The 18881-nt window shown below is 32.2% G+C and overlaps 1 protein-coding gene across 1 annotated transcript in view; it reads left to right on the top strand.

Moving 5' to 3' along the window:
* DNAH9 (dynein axonemal heavy chain 9) overlaps window positions 1-18881 on the top strand; it is a 479597-nt gene that overhangs the window by 368923 nt on the left and 91793 nt on the right. The window contains exons 53-56 of the mRNA XM_031965533.1: window positions 504-739; window positions 4996-5118; window positions 8005-8209; window positions 18235-18399. Coding sequence (XP_031821393.1) covers window positions 504-739; window positions 4996-5118; window positions 8005-8209; window positions 18235-18399 — 729 coding nt within the window. The remainder of the gene's footprint in view (window positions 1-503; window positions 740-4995; window positions 5119-8004; window positions 8210-18234; window positions 18400-18881) is intronic.

The following is an 18881-nucleotide window of genomic DNA, read 5'->3' as shown; positions in this document are numbered from 1 at the left end:
CCATAAACAAGTTTTTAATTATGGTTTCTCTTATTTGTGTACAGATTCCTAAATCCCTGAGACCTCCAAAGAACAAAGTGCTTTGGAAATACAATCTATGTTTCTGCTATAATTTTTGTACCAAATGGGGGGAAAGGCAAATATGGTTGTGTATCCCATAAGCAATCTTTAAGAAAGTTCTTTTTTGCCTTTTTAAAAATATTTCCATATTTGCATTGACAGATGAAATTCTGCCAACACTACAGATTGGTAATTCTTCTGTCTTATAAAGTTCTTTGAAATACCATGAGATTAAGTGACTTGCCCATGGTCACATAAACTAGTTGTATTAGAAGTTATATCTTCCCAACTTCAAAGCATTATACTATGGTACATTATACATTATACATATGATACCTGCATTCTAATGAAATTAAATCTCCATGAGAAAGTCTGACCTAGTCTATCTACATGTCAATGTGACTTACTATTCTCCCTTTTTTATGTTTCTTTTTCTCTATCAGGTACCTATTCCAGTCAACTCCACCCTGGATCCCCTAAAGATGCTAACTGATGATGCAGACATAGCCACCTGGCAAAATGAGGGTCTGCCTGCTGACCGAATGTCTACAGAGAATGCTACAATTTTTATGAACTGTGAACGATGGCCACTTATAGTTGACCCTCAACTACAAGGAGTCAAATGGATCAAGAAGAAATATGGTGAAAAACTTCAAGTCACCCAGATTGGCCAGAAAGGGTAAGTGCTCAGCAAAAGAATTCCCAATTTTTCAAAAATCACATAAGATGATGATTCCCAAATCTGTATTTCCTATTGAAATGTCTTTTCTAAGCTCCAAAATCTATTTTCCAGTTACCTACTAGACATTTTTATCTAGAAATCATAGTAACTAGGAGATTTGTTCCCACGACTCACCCTCCAAGCCAATTCCTAATGCTAAAATCCCTATTTTTGTCAATAATGCTTCCATTTTCTGATGGTTGAAACTCTGGTGTTTATTTAATTCTTCCCTCTTTGCCATACATACTCAAACAGTCACCAAGTTTTGTCTATGCAACTTCCACAATATCTTTCTTTTTTATTATAGCTTTTTATTGACAAAACATATGTATGGGTAATTTTTCAACATTGACCCTTGAAAAAACTTTTGTTCCAACTTTTCCCCTCCTTCCCTCCACCCCTCCCCTAGATGGCAGGTAGTCCCATACATGTTAAATATGTTAAAGTATATGTTAAATACAATATATGTATACATATTTATACAGTTATCTTGTTGTACAAGAAAAATTGGATTTAGAAAGAAGGTAAAAATAACCTGGGAAGAAAAACAAAAATGCAAGCAAACAATAACAGAAAGAATGTAAATGCTATGTTGTGGTCCACACTCATTTGCCAGTGTTCTTTCACTGGGTGTAGCTGGTTCTGTTCATTCCTGATCAATTGGAACTTATTTGAATCCTCTCATACACTATCTTTCTAATTAATGTTCTTTTTCCTCCCACTACAACCACATTAATACAGAACCTTATTAGTATTTGTGTGGGATACTTCCATAGGTTCTTAACTGATCTTCCCCTTTTTAACCTTTCCCCCTAAAAAGTTTGTCTTTCACAATCTGATAAATCTTTATTATGCAATTTATTCATTTCATTCTGTTGTTCAAAACCCCCCAGTCACTTCCCATAACCTACCTATATAAAGTCCATACTTCTTTGACTGCCATTCAAGACCATTTTAACCTATCTTATACTCTTTCTTGCATGTGTACTATCAAACTTGACAAGTTATAATATTTCTTATATGTGACCCCTTCTCTTCATTCACTGAAAAACAGCCTTAAGTCAGGTCCTCATCAATTAGGACTAGCTGGTCCCCCACTTTTGTCTACTCACCATTCAGCTGATTTTTCTACATCACAAGTCTGAGTATGTCAATCACATGTATGTGCATTACACACACACACACACACACACACACACATACACACATACACCTAATTTCCTTTACCTTTATCCCCCACTTAGTAGGTTTCATTGGCTTTAGTAATTCCATGAAATCCATGATAAACTCCTTGTTTGGCATTTAAAGCACTTTCATAACTTGATCCCTTACTGTAATCTTTCTAGTCTCCTTACACTTAAATCTCCTGTATATATTATGTATAATATGTTCCTCTGGCTTTCTTGGTGTTCCTTGAACACAATATGCCATCTCCATGTCTTTGAACTTGCTTTGTCCCCCATGCTTAGAATTTTTTTTTCTTTCTTTTGTTGCTTTTGGTTTTCCCTGACTTCTTTCAAGACCTGGCATATGCGTGGCTATTTACGTGTTTCTCCTATTAGAATGTGAGTTCCTTTACATCTTCAGTATATATAATACACACTAACAATTGCTTGTTGGCTGATTAATCTTATACATGTCCAACACTTTTCAAAGGAGCATATTTAATATTGCTTGATTTAAGGAAAAACTTTATAAATGGAGTGGGCTTCCTCTTGACATTAAATAGAGACTATATGGCCACCACTTGTTGAGTATATTTATGAAAGAATCCTTTTTCAGGTAGAAATTTAACTAAAGGATCTCTGAAGTTTCTTCCAGCTCTGGGATTCTACCTGAAGTGATCTTCTACTCCTATCCTCTTATGGTAAACTAAACTTCACATGGTACCTGCTTTCTAATGAAACTTAAATCTTCACGAGAAAGTTAAATCCTATCAATCCTCCAAAGTCCAACTCAATTCATCAGCTTTTTAAAAAATGTATTAAGTGCCTACTATGCACAGGGGATACAAAGGCCAAAATACAATAAATAGTCCTGACCCCAAAGAAGTTTACATTCTTCTGGGAGAAAGTATCAGTGCAGATAAGTTTACTATAAGGAAATTTGAAAATGAAGAGAACATTTAACAACTGACAGAAATTTTTTTAAAAGTGTGAAATTTGAACTTGTGAATGAAAATGGCCTTTAGAATGCCTTGGAAAGGAGAAAAATGAAGGCTTTTGTCCAGTTAGTTGACAAGAATTTATCTCTGAAGTTTAAGAAATGACATGTGAACTTCATTGAAATTAGTGAGGAAAGGTACAAATCAATCTACATTTATTAAGCACTAATTATGTGCCTGGTATTGTTTTATCTTGATTGTGTTCAATATGTTAAGTGTTTAGGTGTTCATGTCTCTGTTCAATTCAGCAAATAGATATAGATATAGATATTAAATACCTATTATGTGCAAAAAACTATGTATAAATACTTACTATGGGACACAAAGACACAAGTAAAGTAGTTGTCAAGGAGTTAACATTCTTCTGAAGGGATACAATGTGGGTAAGATTATGGAAAGAGAGTGGGGAAAACCACACAGTAGGTACTTAATTAACTCTTTGTTGATTTGTTTTTGCCTCAATAGACAGTAACTAATTGTAAATCATAAGTAGCAGGGAAGTACAATTGTGCTAGTAAATAGGAAGCATATTGCATTTGAAAATTGACTTGATTAGGACCTCCATCCTTCAGGATTGGGAGGTATTGATTCTTTATACACCAGAGAGCTAGATAGAAAGTAGTCAAGAATCTGGTCAGGCATCTAGTTCAGTAAATGTCTAATATAAAAATCTTCAGTGTCTGGGTAAAATAAAGATGACAGCCTACATGTGTGGGTATTCTCAATAGACCCTTTGTCTGAGGCCTTCATCTAAGCATTGTAGGACTTTGTGTCTGAAGCTTTGGGTCTTATTATGGGCCAGAACTTGAAACAAGGTACTAAGTGGAATTGAGGAGAGAATGGTTAAATCTAGTTTAGCTTTGATTTAATCCTACAAGAAATAATGGTTTCCTAGTGATATAATGATTGGTGTATACTTAGTGCAGAGCATATAAGCAGGAACTGAAAGCCACAGAGGAGACGCTCTCAGGGCCAGAGAAGACAAGTGCACTAGAAGCTCTCAGAGGCTTTGGGGTGGCTGGAGGCTGAAGCACAAACCTTTGGATTCAGAAAGATTCAGAGGGCAGAGAATACAGGAGAGAGCTCAAGCTCTTGGAACCAAGGAGAAAGGTAGGCCTCTAAGAAAACCAAGTGAAGGAGATAGCACTTTGAAAGAGATAATAACGGATTTGGACTTTAACCCCTGGCTACTCGTATGGTGATTACTGAACTGAAACGATGGTTGCTTCCAGAGACCCCAAGGAAACCAAAGCAAGAAGAACATTACAGCGTCTGGGACTTGTATTGTACTTACCTGCCCTCCAATAGAATGCAAATATCTTGAGAGTAAAGATTTTTATTTTTGTCTTTGTGTTAGCACTTCCTAACACAGTGCTTTTTACATAATAGATATTTAATAAATGTTTGTTTCTTGTTGCTATTCAATTTGAATTGAATTAGCATACTATTCAGTCACTGAGACTTTTATAAAAATAAAATACCTTATTACTAATTTCTGATTATTAACATTTACCAAGAAAAAATTGTCAAGATATACTCTAGAAGTTTTAATGAAATCTAAATATCTCTTCTAACATTAAATTCTCCCTCCTACTAAACTTCTCATTATTATATGATATTGCTATGTCCAATATTGCCGTGTCCAATAGCAATAGTTTGTACCTTTCCACAGCTTTTGCTGTTCTGTCCTATTCAATGAAATTTGGAGCCAAAATTTCACACTTTTGACTGTTTCTATATTTTATCAGAAATAAGATCTTAAGAACCTCCCTAAACTCTCCTGACAGTAATGGTTATAAATATTATTAACAGGGTCAGGGACAATTTACAAAGTTTTAGTGATCAACCAGGGTAGGATGCCTACTCTACTGTTTTTTATTCCCATCAAATACTAAGAGGTATTCTTTTCCAAAGAAATATAAGCACACAATTATTTGCATAAAAATTAATTATTTTAAGGCTTTACTAGTCAGCATACTCTTGTTGGGTCTACAGATCCTTCTTTAAGCCCTGCTCTAGATTTATAGTATATATATCTTCAACCCCTCAGATACCTTGATATCATAGAATATGCCCTAGCAAATGGTGATGTAGTACTGATTGAAAACATGGGAGAGTCAGTGGACCCTGTTCTAGGACCTCTGCTTGGAAGAGAAGTAATTAAAAAAGGAAGGTAAGTTTCATAGTCATTGTTTGCTTTTTGTAAAAATGGATACAGTTTTCTCAGATGTCTCTTGTTCTCCTAGAATATATTCTTATCAACTCATATGTTAAAGTTATTTGGAAATCTCTACTTACATCACAGTATTTTGGTGAAATTATAGAAGTAAGGATGGTAAACTAGCTAAGGAAGATATTCAATTTGTTTTAATAGCAGAGAAGACCCTCCAAAGTATTCAGATTTTACCAACATAATAGATGAATTTACCTCCTACCATTTTTCACTTAAGGCTTCACAAGTGATTTGTCAATATCATCCAGTTCATTTTAAAAGAAGAAGAGACCTTATCCAGTACCATTTTATTATTGGTTTTGTACTTTATAGAGCCAGCCTAAATGATAATGAATATGGGACAGAATCCAGGCAGGGCTTCCTTCTTTATTCTGCCTTTTTTACATCTATTTGTGAGAACCATAGTCATAATAATGAGGCACCTTCATACTCCTATATTAATTTATTTGAATATTTTCATTGTAGGCATCCCTGCTCATAAAAATCAAGTACTACAGTATTTTAATCCTTTGACTTCAAGACCATAAAGGGAATTTCTCAATATCAAAGATATATTCCTTATCCTCCACCTCAACATATTCCTATAGTCTTCTGTTATGTCCCTAGGAGTTAACCATTTGTTGAAGCTTCTATTCTTGGAAATATTCTGAGTCAGGTGTGCTGTTATCAGATCTGGTTTCCTCTTAGGCATTGATTATTGTGTATTTGCTATCCCCATAGACATGCTCAAACACATCAACGCAATTGTCCATATTTGCTGTGAAGATATGATGCCTTTTTTCAATCTGTAGAAGTTTATAATTCTAGTCATTCTTTCTTTGAGTCAAGGGCCATTGATCCCTTTATCCCCAGATGCTACTAGCAGGACTAAGAATTGCCATGACATATCAAAGGCATTAACTATAAAAGAGAAAAAAGTTGTAGGAAGAAATAAAAGAAAAGAAAAAGACAGAAGATAAATAAATATACGTGGCAAGGAATGATAATTGTCACTAATAGTTGTCTTGATATCATTCCAAGGCTGTCTAATCCTGCCCTAAATCCCTAGATTATATATTATTTATTACTTGGGATGGCTTATTGAACTCTTTATTAGAGAAATATAAACCCAAACAGGGTATGGAAGTCCTATGCCATCTGTCAGTCATATATCTTCAATCAATACTATGCTCATTAATGGAAAAAAAAACAAAAACAATATATTCTCTTCTTCCATTACTGATGTTAGGGTGCATAAAGATACCAAGATTCAACCCAACATGCTAGGGTAGGTGAGACAATGCTCTCAGGAAGTGTCAGTCATTATTAGGTTCCATACAATGATTAGAAAGTTTTGTGATGCCACTGAAATACATTCAACAGCACTTAATATCCCAAACCAACTTCAAAAGTGTTAGTCAAATATGTTGGAATGATATCTTTAAAAAAATAAAATTAAGGGGGAAAGAAAGAAAAGTGCACAGTAAGAAGTAGAATGGGGTAAATTATCTCACATAAAAGAGGTGCAAAAGAGCTTTTTGGGGGAAGGGAACCTGAGGGAGATAGAGAAAATGCTTGAATGTTTCTCATTGGAATTTGGCTCAAAAAAAAAAAAAAACACCCAATATTCATTTTACCCTATAAGAAAGTAGGAGACGAAGACAATAAGAGAACAGGGAAAGGACTGATAAAAGGAAGGGTAGAGTGGAGGAGGCAATATTTAGAAACAAAACACTTTTGAGGAACACAGAATGAAAGAAGAGAAAGAATATGATAAACAGGAGGAAAAAGAGAGTAAAGAGAAATATATAGTTAGTAATCATAACTGTAAAAAAATTTATAAATTTTTCTAATAAAAGTTTTATTTCTCTAATATACAGAAAACTGAATCAAATGTATAAAAATAAGTCATTGCCCAATTGATAAATGGTCAATGTATATGAACAGTTTTCAGATGAAGAAATTAAAGCTATCCATAGTCATATAAAAATGCACTAAATCAATATTGATTAAAGAAATGCAAATTAAAACAACTCTGAGATATCATCCCATACCTATCAGATTGGCTAAAATAACAGAAAAAGAAAATGACAAATATTGGAGGCAGTATAGGAAAATTAAAACACTTAATGCGAATAATTTGGAACTATGCCCAAAATGCTATAAAACCACACAAACCCTTTGGCCCAATAATATTGCTACTAGATCTATATTTCAAATAGATCTTTTTTAAGGAAAAGGAAAAGGTCCTTTTTGTACGCAGATATTTATTTGTGATGACAAAAAATTGGAAATAGAGAGAATTGCTATCCAATGGAGATGGCTTAACAAGCTGTGGTATATGATTGTGACGGAATATTATTATGCTTTATAAGAAATGACAAGCAGACATATTTCAGAAAAACCTGGAAAGACTTACAAAAATTGAAGCAAATTGAAATGAGCAGAATCAGAAAAACATTGTATACAATAATAGCATTGTTATGCAATGATCAACTGTGAATGACTCAAGCTATTTTCAGCAGTGCAATGAGCCAAGACAATTCTGAAGGATTTTTTAAAACTTGTGTTATTTTGTTATTTTTCCTGAGGTTTTTTTAAGGCTTTGTTTTTTTACAACATGACTAATATGGAAATATGTTTTACATGAATGTACAAACATAACCTAAAATGAAATTTCTTGCTTTCTCAATGAAAAAGAAAAAAGAGAAAGAAATTGGAACTCAAAAAAATTTAATGAATGTTAATAATTGTTTTTACATATAATTGGAGAAAAATAAAATGGTAAATAAAAATATTTTAAAATTTTTAAGTATTATCCATTCATATAAGCCATTTATGTTTCAGATTCATTAAAATTGGAGACAAAGAATGTGAATATAATCCCAGATTCCGCCTCATTCTTCACACTAAACTTGCCAATCCCCACTATCGGCCTGAACTTCAAGCCCAGGCAACTCTTATCAACTTCACTGTGACTAGAGATGGCTTAGAGGACCAACTTCTGGCAACAGTAGTCAGCATGGAAAGGCCAGACTTGGAGGAACTGAGAGTGAGTAGGTCACAGATGGGGATGCATTTTGGGATGATATGGCAAGGTTTTTTTTTTTGTTTTGTTTTGGTTTTTTTTGCTTAAGAACAGTGGAGTATAGAAAATATTTATTCTGCTAGCTATGTTGCTAACAAAGTAAAGCTGCTGTAATTTCAATGAAAAGTTCACCAGGAATCTGTTATAGAGATTACCAACTGTACAATACCAGGCCTGGGAAAAGCTCCAGTTCTAAATAACTATCCACTCAGTAACAAATTGATAAGATTAGCCTTAACTAAAAGTTGGGAAAAAATACACTTGAAACAGAAAGACATATACACAGTTAAAATAAGGAACGGGAAATAAAAGGGAGTATACATATTTCTAAATTGTATGTAGCAGCTTCACAAAAATTGGACTATATTAACACATAAAATCTCATAAGTCCAGAAAAACAGAAATATTAAATATATTGTTGAGAAACCAAAATACAATAAAACTTACATTCAACAAAGGTCTACTAATAAAATATATAACAATCAATTGAAGATGATATAATAATCCTAAAGAAATGATGTGTCAAAGAACAAACCTCCAAAATAATAATTTCATTAAAGTAATGAAACCAATGAAACAACATACCAACCTTATTGGGATATAGCCAAAGTGGTCTTTATGGAAACTTTTATATCTCTAAATACTTTCATCAATAAGAGAAAAAGAGCAAATTAAGAAATTCAGCATGTCTTGGAAGCATTGTTCTAAATTAGTCATTCACAAGTCACTAAACTTTAACAAAGGAGATTTACTTTGTCCTAAGACTGCACAAAATTTACATGAAGGACATGGTAGTACTTAGTTTCTCTGGATATGCATCCCCTCTTTTTTATTTGGAAACATCTCTAGTCAGTAAATCATCAGAATATGGTTGCTAACAAGATTTCAGGCATCCACCAAATCTGAGAGGCAAAGCTTCTACATAGCTGGGGTTTTCTATGCCCCTAGAACATGAATCTAAGTACTATAAGACTGAATTCAATTTGTTTTGAGGAGGCTCAAACTCCTCATAGTTTGAGGAGAAAGCTGCATAAGGAAAATGTCAGTCTTATCAGCACACAATTAAGAAAAGTAGAACAATAAATTTTAAAATACCAATTAAACATCAGAATTTGGAAAATCAAAGAGATTAACAAAATTAATAGCAAGAAAATCACTGAATTATTAAATAAATCTAGGACCCAGTTTAAAAAAAAACTTATTAGCTAATTTGATTTTCAAAAATAAAGAAAACTAAATTACTAGTATAAAAAAATGAAAAAGATAGGTTCATGACCAATGAAGAAGAATAAAATGTTGTTAGGAATTATTTCATCCAGTTTGTCAATGAAACTAACAATCTAAATGAAATCGAGGGATATTCACAAAAACATAACATGTCCTGATTAACAAAACAGGAAATAGAATACTTAATCATAAGAGAAGCGAGAAATCTGTGGGGAAAAAATTCTTTATATCAGTTTTCTCAGATATTTAGGGGATACCTAGGGACATGAACAGGTATCCCTAAGTATACTTAGGAACTATTAAAAGGATGTGAACAAGCATTTTTCAGAGGAAGGAATCCAAGCTATCAAAAGTCATATATTTTAAAATGTTCTAAATCACTAAGAGGAAAATGCACATCAAAGCAATTCTTCAACCACAAGCAAAAGGCACAGACTCAAAAGGAAACTTTATAGTGAAATCTTAAATAATGAATGTCTAACAAAACTAGTTATAGAAAAATTAATGATTATGTGAAAGACAGTGATAATGATGAAACAATATTTCTGGGATGCAGATAAAGCAGAATTCCTCAGTGAAGAATAAGAATCTTAACAAACACACATTAACAAAATGGAAAAAGAAAGGATTAATAAACTGATTATGCACTGAAAAAAATAGACTAACAAATAAACAAACCTAAAAATGAGAACAAAAGAGGAGATATTTAAAATTATAGATAGGAAAATAGATATATTGGAAAATAAAAGAACTAAAAGCTGGTTCTTTGAAAAGATAACAAAATTGATAAATGCTAGCTAAAGTAATTAAAATCAATAAAATAGCAAATAACCAATGTGACATCACAACAAAACTAGAAAAAATAATAATAATCAGGATATACTATGCACAATTATATACTAAATTACATCTTCAAAAATGTAAACTATCCCACACTAGAGGAAATTAAACTAGATGTAAAAGAACTACCAAAAAATAATAAATTTTAAAGAACAATTGGTACAAACTCTTCCTAAACTATTTTCAAAAATAGAAGGGAAAAAACTTACCAATCCTTTTATAAGACAAATATAGACTTAATATTTAAAACAGAAAAAAAAAGATTAAAAAAATAGAAGGAAAGCTGTAGCTCAATATCATTAATGATTATTAACTCAAAAATTTTTTAACAAAATTCTGTAAAACAAGCTCCATTTATCCAAGAAAACATCCATTATTTCCAAACTGAATAAATTGAATTATTTCCAAGTATGCAATAATCAATATAATTATGTTAAAAAACAACATATACAAAACAATTTGATTATCTGAATAGATTCAAAACAAACAAAAAAGCTTTGACAAAATACAATAATCATTTCAACTTTTTGAAAAACTACCTAGAAGAACTTTTTAAAAAATATCATTAAAGCATCTATCTAAAATCAAAAGCAAATATCTATCATATGCAATGAAGATATACCAGAAATTTAATAATTAAGGGAATAAAACAATGATAACTACTCTTCCCACTACTATTTCTGAAATTCTAGCAATAAAACTAGAGAAATTGTCATAAAAATTAGATTAAAAAAAAGATGAAATTATCCCTAATTGCTAAGCTGATGCCATAACTGAAAAGTCTTAGAGAGTTAAGAAACATATTAATTGAGACAATAGCATCAATAAAGTTGAAGACTGCAAAATAACCCATTAAAATTCAACACCATGAGATCTTAAAGGAGGGAAAGGGACCCACATGTGCAAAAATGTTTGTGGTAGCCCTTTTTGTAGTGACAAGAAACTGGAAAGTGAGTGGATGCCCATCAATTGGAGAATGGCTGAATAAATTATGGTATATTAATGTTTGGAATATTATTGCTCTGTAAGAAACAACCAGCAGGATGATTTCAGAGAGATTTGAAGAGGCTACATGAACTGATGTTAAGTGAAATGAGCAGAACCAGGAGATCATTATACACAGCAACAAGACCATACAATGATCAATTCTGATGGACATAGCTTTCTTCAACAATGAGATGATTCAAAACAATTCCACTTTTTCAGTGATGAAGAGAGCTATCTACACCCAGAGAGAACCGTGGAAACAGAGTGTGGACCACAACATAGTATTCTCATTCTCTGTTGTTATTTGTTTGCATTTTGTTTTCTTTCTCAGTTTTTCTTTTTCTTCCTTCTTGATCTGATTTTTCTTGTGCAGCAAGAAAACTGTATAAATATGTATACACATATTGGATTTAACATGTATTTTAACACATTTAACATGCATTGGATTACCTGCCAGCTAAAGAAAGGGGTGAGGAGAAGGAGGGGAAAATTTGGAACAAAAGATTTTGCAAGGGTCAATGTTGAAAAAATTACCTATGCATATGTTTTGTAAATAAAAAGCTTTAATAACAATAATAATAATACATTCAATAGCATTTTATATAAAAATATCAGAATATAAGAAACAAAAATAAGCATGAAATCCTATTCCAAATAATTACAAAATGCCTAAAATATCTGATGATCAACGTATCAAAGCATACAAAAGACTTCTATGAAAAGTTCTTAAAGAAATAAAGAATAACAACTAGCTGGAAGAACATTCAGTACACATGACTAAGCCATGTCATCATAATAAAAATTGCAATAATACCAAAATTGGTTAATACTTTTAATACTATCTCAATTCAATTACCAAGGTGATACTTTGAGAACTTGATAAAAATAATAGCAAAGTTTATTTGGATAAATAAAAGACCTAAAATATCAAAGAAAATGATGAAATAGAATAAAGGGAGAATAGCACTTCCAGAATTCAAACCATATTATATTATATATTATTATTAATTGTATATTGTTAATATTATATATTATTAATATTATAATTCAGTAATTATCAAAACCACTTGGTTGTAGTTTTAAAAAAAATAAAGAAGAGCAGCTAGTTGGTGTAGTGGATAGAGCATTATCCCTAAAGTCAGGAGCATCTGAGTTCAAATGTAGCCTCAGAAACTTGACATTTCCTAGCTGTGTGACCCTTGGCAAGTCACTTAACTCTGATTGCCTTAGCAAAAAAAAAACAAATCATAGTGATGAAGCTATTGCCTTCTGTAGGAAGATCTCAGACACTTAAGACTTCTTGTCTATGTGATCCTGAGCAAGTCACTTAACCCCAGTTGCCTTAGCAAAATAAATAAACCAAGAGTTAGATCAATGGAACTGAGTAAGCATGGGGAAAATCAAAGTATGTGATAAAATGGAAAACATAAAACTCAGGAAAATATACCTTTCTGATTAAAAAAAAAGAGCTAGGAAAAGTGAAAAATCATTTGATAGAAATTAGGTATAAGTCAAGAAGTTACACAGTATTACACTATACAATCTAAATGATTACATAACTGATATTTTAAATTAGAAGAGAAGCAGATCATATACTTTTCACAGCTTTGACAAGAGGTATATCCTTAAACAAAATATAGAATAAGTAATTTTGATTATATAAAACTGTAAAACTTTTGCACTGACAAAATTAATGCACTCAGTATAAGAAGGGAAGTAGCTGAATGGGGGAAAAATCTTTACTTCAAAGTTCTTTCCTAAGGCTTTAAAATTCAAGATATATAAACAATTAATAAATAGATAAGAGCCATCCCTGACTAGATAAATGGTCAGAAGAATGAATAGACTGTTCTCAAAAGAAGAATTGTGAAGTATTCACAACTTCATGAAAGAATGTTTCTAATCATTCTAATGTTTCTAATCAAGGGAAATGAACATCAAAACAATCCTAACATTTCACCTCACAGCTTGCATAGCTGGTAGATGATCAAGTATATATGATATATATAAATATAGATAAGACATATCCAATAATCAATATTGGACTAGTTGCGAAATAATAAACACCTTAATACATTGGTGATGGTGCTATAAAATAGTACAACCATTTTGGAAAGCAATTTGTAATGATGCAAAGTACTAAAATATCCATATATATTGAACTATAAATTCCATTGGACTAATATGGCAAGGAAGCCAGTGATATGAAGAAATTCCCCATGTAATCAAAATATTTATAGCAACACTTTTTATGAAAGCAAAGAATTAGAAACAAAATTGATGTTCACTGATTGGGAAATGGCTAAATAAGTGTGGCACATAAATCTAATGGAGCATTATTGTGCTATAAGAAATGATATATGTTATATTAAAACATGTATTGGACTACCTACCATCTGGGAGGAGTAGGGGAAAAGAGGGGAAATTTTGGAACAGAAGGTTTTGCAAGGGTCAATGTTGAAAAATTACCCATGCATATGTTTTGTAAATAAAAAGCTTTAATTTTTTAAAAAAAGAAATGATGTATAGGATACAGAGTAACAAAGAAAGAGTTATATGAACTAATGGAGAGTGAAATAAACAGAATCAGGAAAATAATATGCACAGTGATTAAACAATCTAAAGGGAAAGAACAACACACACACACACACACACACACACACACACACACATAAATCAAGGAAATGTAAGAAAATTATAAGGACCAAGTATGACTCAAATGAATAAATATGGAAGGACAGCCCTAAACAATGCCTTTAGAAAAATAGGAGATTTATAGATGCTATACATTGCCTATTTTTGGATTTTTTCAATGTATTGATAAGATGTGCTATTTTTTTCTCTTCATTTTCTTTCTTTTCTTCATCTTTTAAAATAGATATTATTTATTAATTAATATGTTATGGTTCTCCAGGAAGAAGAGAGGGAACAGTTCAAGGGATACATATGATGTATTTTTTAAATTAAAAAAGACATGAATAAAAACCTATTTAAAATAAAATTTTAAAAACAACTTTATAATTCCACCTTACATTCATTTAGATTGGCTGAGTTGAAAGAAAATAACAAATGCTAGAGAAGCTGAAGGGAAAGAGGAACTTTGTAGATTTATGGACTGTGTCAGCTGTTCTGGAAAGCAATTTGGAGCTGTTTCAGCAAAAAGCTAGTAAACTATGTATACCTTTTGAGCCAGTAATTCCACTAAATATATATTCTATATTCTTTAAAAAGTCAAGGAAAAATAAGAGAATCAATAGATACATAAATATTTTGACAGCTTTTTTGTGGTGACAATGAATTAAAAACTAGAGGGATTCTTATTAATAGGAAAATGGCTGAACAAGTTATACTGTATAAATGTTATATTATTGTGCTCTAAGAAATGATGAAAGGGGGGGCAGAACCAAGATGGTGGAGAGGACACATGCTTCATTCTGAGCTCCCTTCTACCCTCACTACTGATTACCAAATTCAGTCTCTGAAATCGTGCTTGAATGGTAGAATCCACAAATATTGGGAGTACAACAAATTACCAGCAGAAGATAATCTGGAAGATCGCAAGAAAAGGTTTGTCTTGATCGGGCTTTAAAGCCCAGTACAGGCAGGAACTCAGAACACAGGGGCTATAGCATCTGTCTGTGGTATAACATCTAAATTCCTAAAGGAGAAGTTAAGAGAGTGGCAAGAAGAAATAGACAGCAAAACTATATAGTGGAAGATCTCAACCTTGCACTCTCAGAATTAGATAAATCAAACCATAAAACAAATAAGAAAGAAGTTAAAGAGGCAAATAGAATATTAGAAAAGTTAGGTATCATGGATTTTTGGAAAAAACTGAATGGAGACAGAAAGGAGTACAATTTATTCTCAGCAGTTCATGGAACCTATACAAAAATTGACCATATGTTAGGACATAAAGATCTCAAAATTAAATGCAGAAAGGCAGAAATAGTAATATGCATTCTTTTCAGATCATGATGCTGCAATAAAAATTACATTCAACAAAAAGCTAGGTGTAAAGAGACCAAAAAATTGGAAACTAAATAATCTCATCCTAAAGAATGAATGGGTAAAACAGCAAATCAAAGACCCAATTAGTAATTTCACTCAAGAGAATGACAACAAGACAACATACCAAAATTGTGAGATATAGCCAAAGTGGTAATAAGGAGAAATTTTATATCTCTGAAGGCTTACTTGAATAAATAGAGAAAGAGAAGGTCAATGAATTGGGCTTGCAACTTAAAAAGTTAGAAAAAGAGCAAATTAAAAATCCCCAATCAAATACTAAACTTGAAATTCTAAAATTAAAAGGAGAATTTAATAATATTTAAAGTAAAAAAACTATTGAATTAATAAATAAAACAAAGAGTTGGTTTTATGAAAAAACAAACAAAATAGATAAACTTTTGGTAAATTTGATTAGAAAAAGGAAAGAGGAAAATGAAATTGTTAGTCTTAAAAATGAAAAGGGAGAACTTTCCACCAATGAAGAGGAATTAGAGAACTAATTAGGAGTTACTTTGCCCAACTTTATGCCAATAAATTTGATAACCCAAGTTAAATTTAAAAATATAGGCTGCCCAGATTAACAGAGGAAGAAGTAAATTGCTTAAATGGTCCCATTTTAGAAAAAGAAATAGAACAAGCTATTAATCAACTCCCTGAGAAAAAATCCCCAGGACTAGATGGATTTATATGTGAATTCTACCATACATTTATTTTATAACTCCAATGTTATATAAATTATTTGAAAAAATAGAGAATGAAGGATTCCTACCAAATTCCTTTTATGACACAGACATGGTATTGATACCTAAATCAGGTAGGTTGAAAAGAAAGAAAGAAAATTATAAACCAATCTCCCTAATGAAAATTGATGCAAAAATCTTAAATAAAATATTAGCAAAGAGATTACAAAAATCATCCCCAAGATAATACACCATGACCAAGTAGGATTTATATCAGGAATACAAGGCTGGTTCAATATTAGGAAAACAATTAGCATAATTGACTATATCAATAACCAAATTAAGAAAAACCATATGATAATCTCAATAGATGCAGAAAAAGCATTTGATAAAATCCAACATCTATTCCTATTAAAAACACTTGAGAGTGTAGGAATACATGGACTTTTCCTTAAAATAGTAACATCTATGTAAAACTGTCAGTAAACATCATATGTAATGGGGATAAACTTGAACCATTCCCAATAAGATCAGGAGTGAAACAAGGTTGCCCACTATCACCATTACTATTCAATATTGTATTAGAAATGCTAGCTTTGGCAATAAGAGTTGAGAAAGAGATTAAAGAAATTAGAGTAGGTTGTGCGGAAACCAAATTATCACTCTGCAGATGATATGATGGTATATTTAGAAAACCTATTCAGAATAGAACCAAAAGAAATACTTATACTACACCAACAATATAGTTTTTAAAAAAAAATGCTTCAGAAATATGTTCAAAACAATGAGCAACCACAACTCTTGAAGACCAATAATAAATGATGCTACCTACCTCCTGACAGAAAAGTAATAGATACAGACTGAAAAATAAGGGGATATAAACTGAGACCAAAATGGAAATTCAGAAATTATCTAGTTTAATTCTCTCATTTAACAAATACGAAACTGACATTATACTCAGAAAAGTTGAGATTTCAACCCAATACCTCTGACTCCATTTCACCTCTATGAAAAATGAAATTCTATGAATTTTGTTTTCTATAAAATAGGGAAAAGGACATTTATGCTACCTGCCTCTCAGGGGTATGAGAAAATCCTTCTTAAGTAATAAAATTATTTAAAATATGAACCATTTATTAATATCAGCATTTTAGAGGTAAAAACTATTTAAGTTTTTACCTTTGTATCCCAAGATGTATCATCACAGTGCCTTACATGTGAGGTATTTAAATAAAGTTAAGAAGAGAATTGAATTAATAATAGCAAACCCACCTCCTGAAGACAGATAGGTGGCATAGCTGAAAGATCACTGGACCTGGAGTTAGGAAGATCTGATTGAAATCTGGACTCAGATACTTAATAATTGTGAGACTCTAGACAGCCATTTAACCTCTGTGCCTATATATCCCCAACTGTAAAATGAGTTAGGGAAGAAAATGGCAAACCACTCCAGTATCTTTGTCAAGAAAACTCAAAATGGGGTCATAAAGAGTGGGACACAACTGAAATGAGTGAACAGCAACAATGGCAATAATAACAAAACAAGGATATAATGATGCCCATCTCCCAGAGTTTTATTGTAAAAATATATATGTGCTTAGCAAAGTGCCTGGCAGATAGTAAAGCACTTAATAAATGCTTGTTGCCTTCCTTCTTTCCTTCTTTTATTCATTTCTCCCTTCTATTTTCTAACAAAGAAATAATGGACTCAAGATCCAGAGTGAAACATACTTTTGAACATTCTGAAAAATCTTTTTTCTTGACTGTATATTCATTACAATGTTGTTGTTTTTGTGAGAAGGTTGAGTGGAAAGAGGTGAGAGGGAGGGAAAACAAATGCTTCTTAACTGAAAAAAAAATTAACTAAAAATCATTGTGATGGGGCAGGTAAGTGGTACAGTGAATAGAGCACTAGTCCTGAACTCAGGAGGACCTGAGTTCAAATGTGGCCTCAGAAACTTGACACTTTCTAGCTGTGTGACCCTTGGCAAGTCACTTAACCCCAATTGTCTTAGAAAAAAAAAATCATAGTGATGAAGCTATTGCCTTCTGCAGGAAGTCCTCTCTTATAGACTAAGGGTAAGATCATAGGCCAGAAGATTAAAAAAAAAATTCACTTTTGATGATTTTACACTACAATATTATCCTCCCACTGTGATCCTGACAAGAAACAATAGGTGAGAATTTTTATATACTGAAAACTCTGGGTTTGTGATTAACTTCATCTCATTTTGATATTTACAGTCAGATCTGACAAAACAACAGAATGTATTCAAGATCACCTTGAAAACCTTGGAAGACAATTTGCTGTCTCGCCTCTCTTTTGCATCTGGGAACTTCCTGGGAGATACAGCCTTAGTAGAAAACTTAGAGATCACCAAACAGACAGCTGCAGAAATTCAGACGAAGGTAAAGATGTATTGATAAACAAGAAGTCTTGCAGAATAGATCACTCAATCTTTCCTTAGGCACTCACAGACTCAATTTCAATATTGATTATCATGGAAACTTTTAACCTGCTCTATTTTCCAACCAGGACTGATTCATTCTTCTTTAGAATACCTGGTATCCCTCCATTCTCTAGGAGATCACCTTGTAGATTCTGGACCTAATGCAAACACCTACTCAGTCTTAGTTCTATTGCAGCCAAGAACTTCATAATTCAAGTCATCTGCTAACCCCATCTTCCTCAGTATAAGGACCAAAGGACTGTGCTACCATGCCCAGCTGATTTTTTTAAAGGTTCAGGGAACTAAAAAAGATTATCTATCTAGACAAGCTCTTAGATACTGAGCTATTCATTATTTCTGTACATTTAGTAAATTATGTCCATGGCTTTTCTGCCTCATGCTCATGCTTCTATGCTCCTACTTCTTGATCTTCAAATCCTA

Source organism: Sarcophilus harrisii, chromosome 4 (genome assembly GCF_902635505.1).
Source record: "Sarcophilus harrisii chromosome 4, mSarHar1.11, whole genome shotgun sequence".
NCBI lineage: Eukaryota > Metazoa > Chordata > Mammalia > Dasyuromorphia > Dasyuridae > Sarcophilus > Sarcophilus harrisii.
Note: the sequence above shows the minus strand (reverse complement) of the source record. Positions and strands in the feature narration are given on the sequence as shown.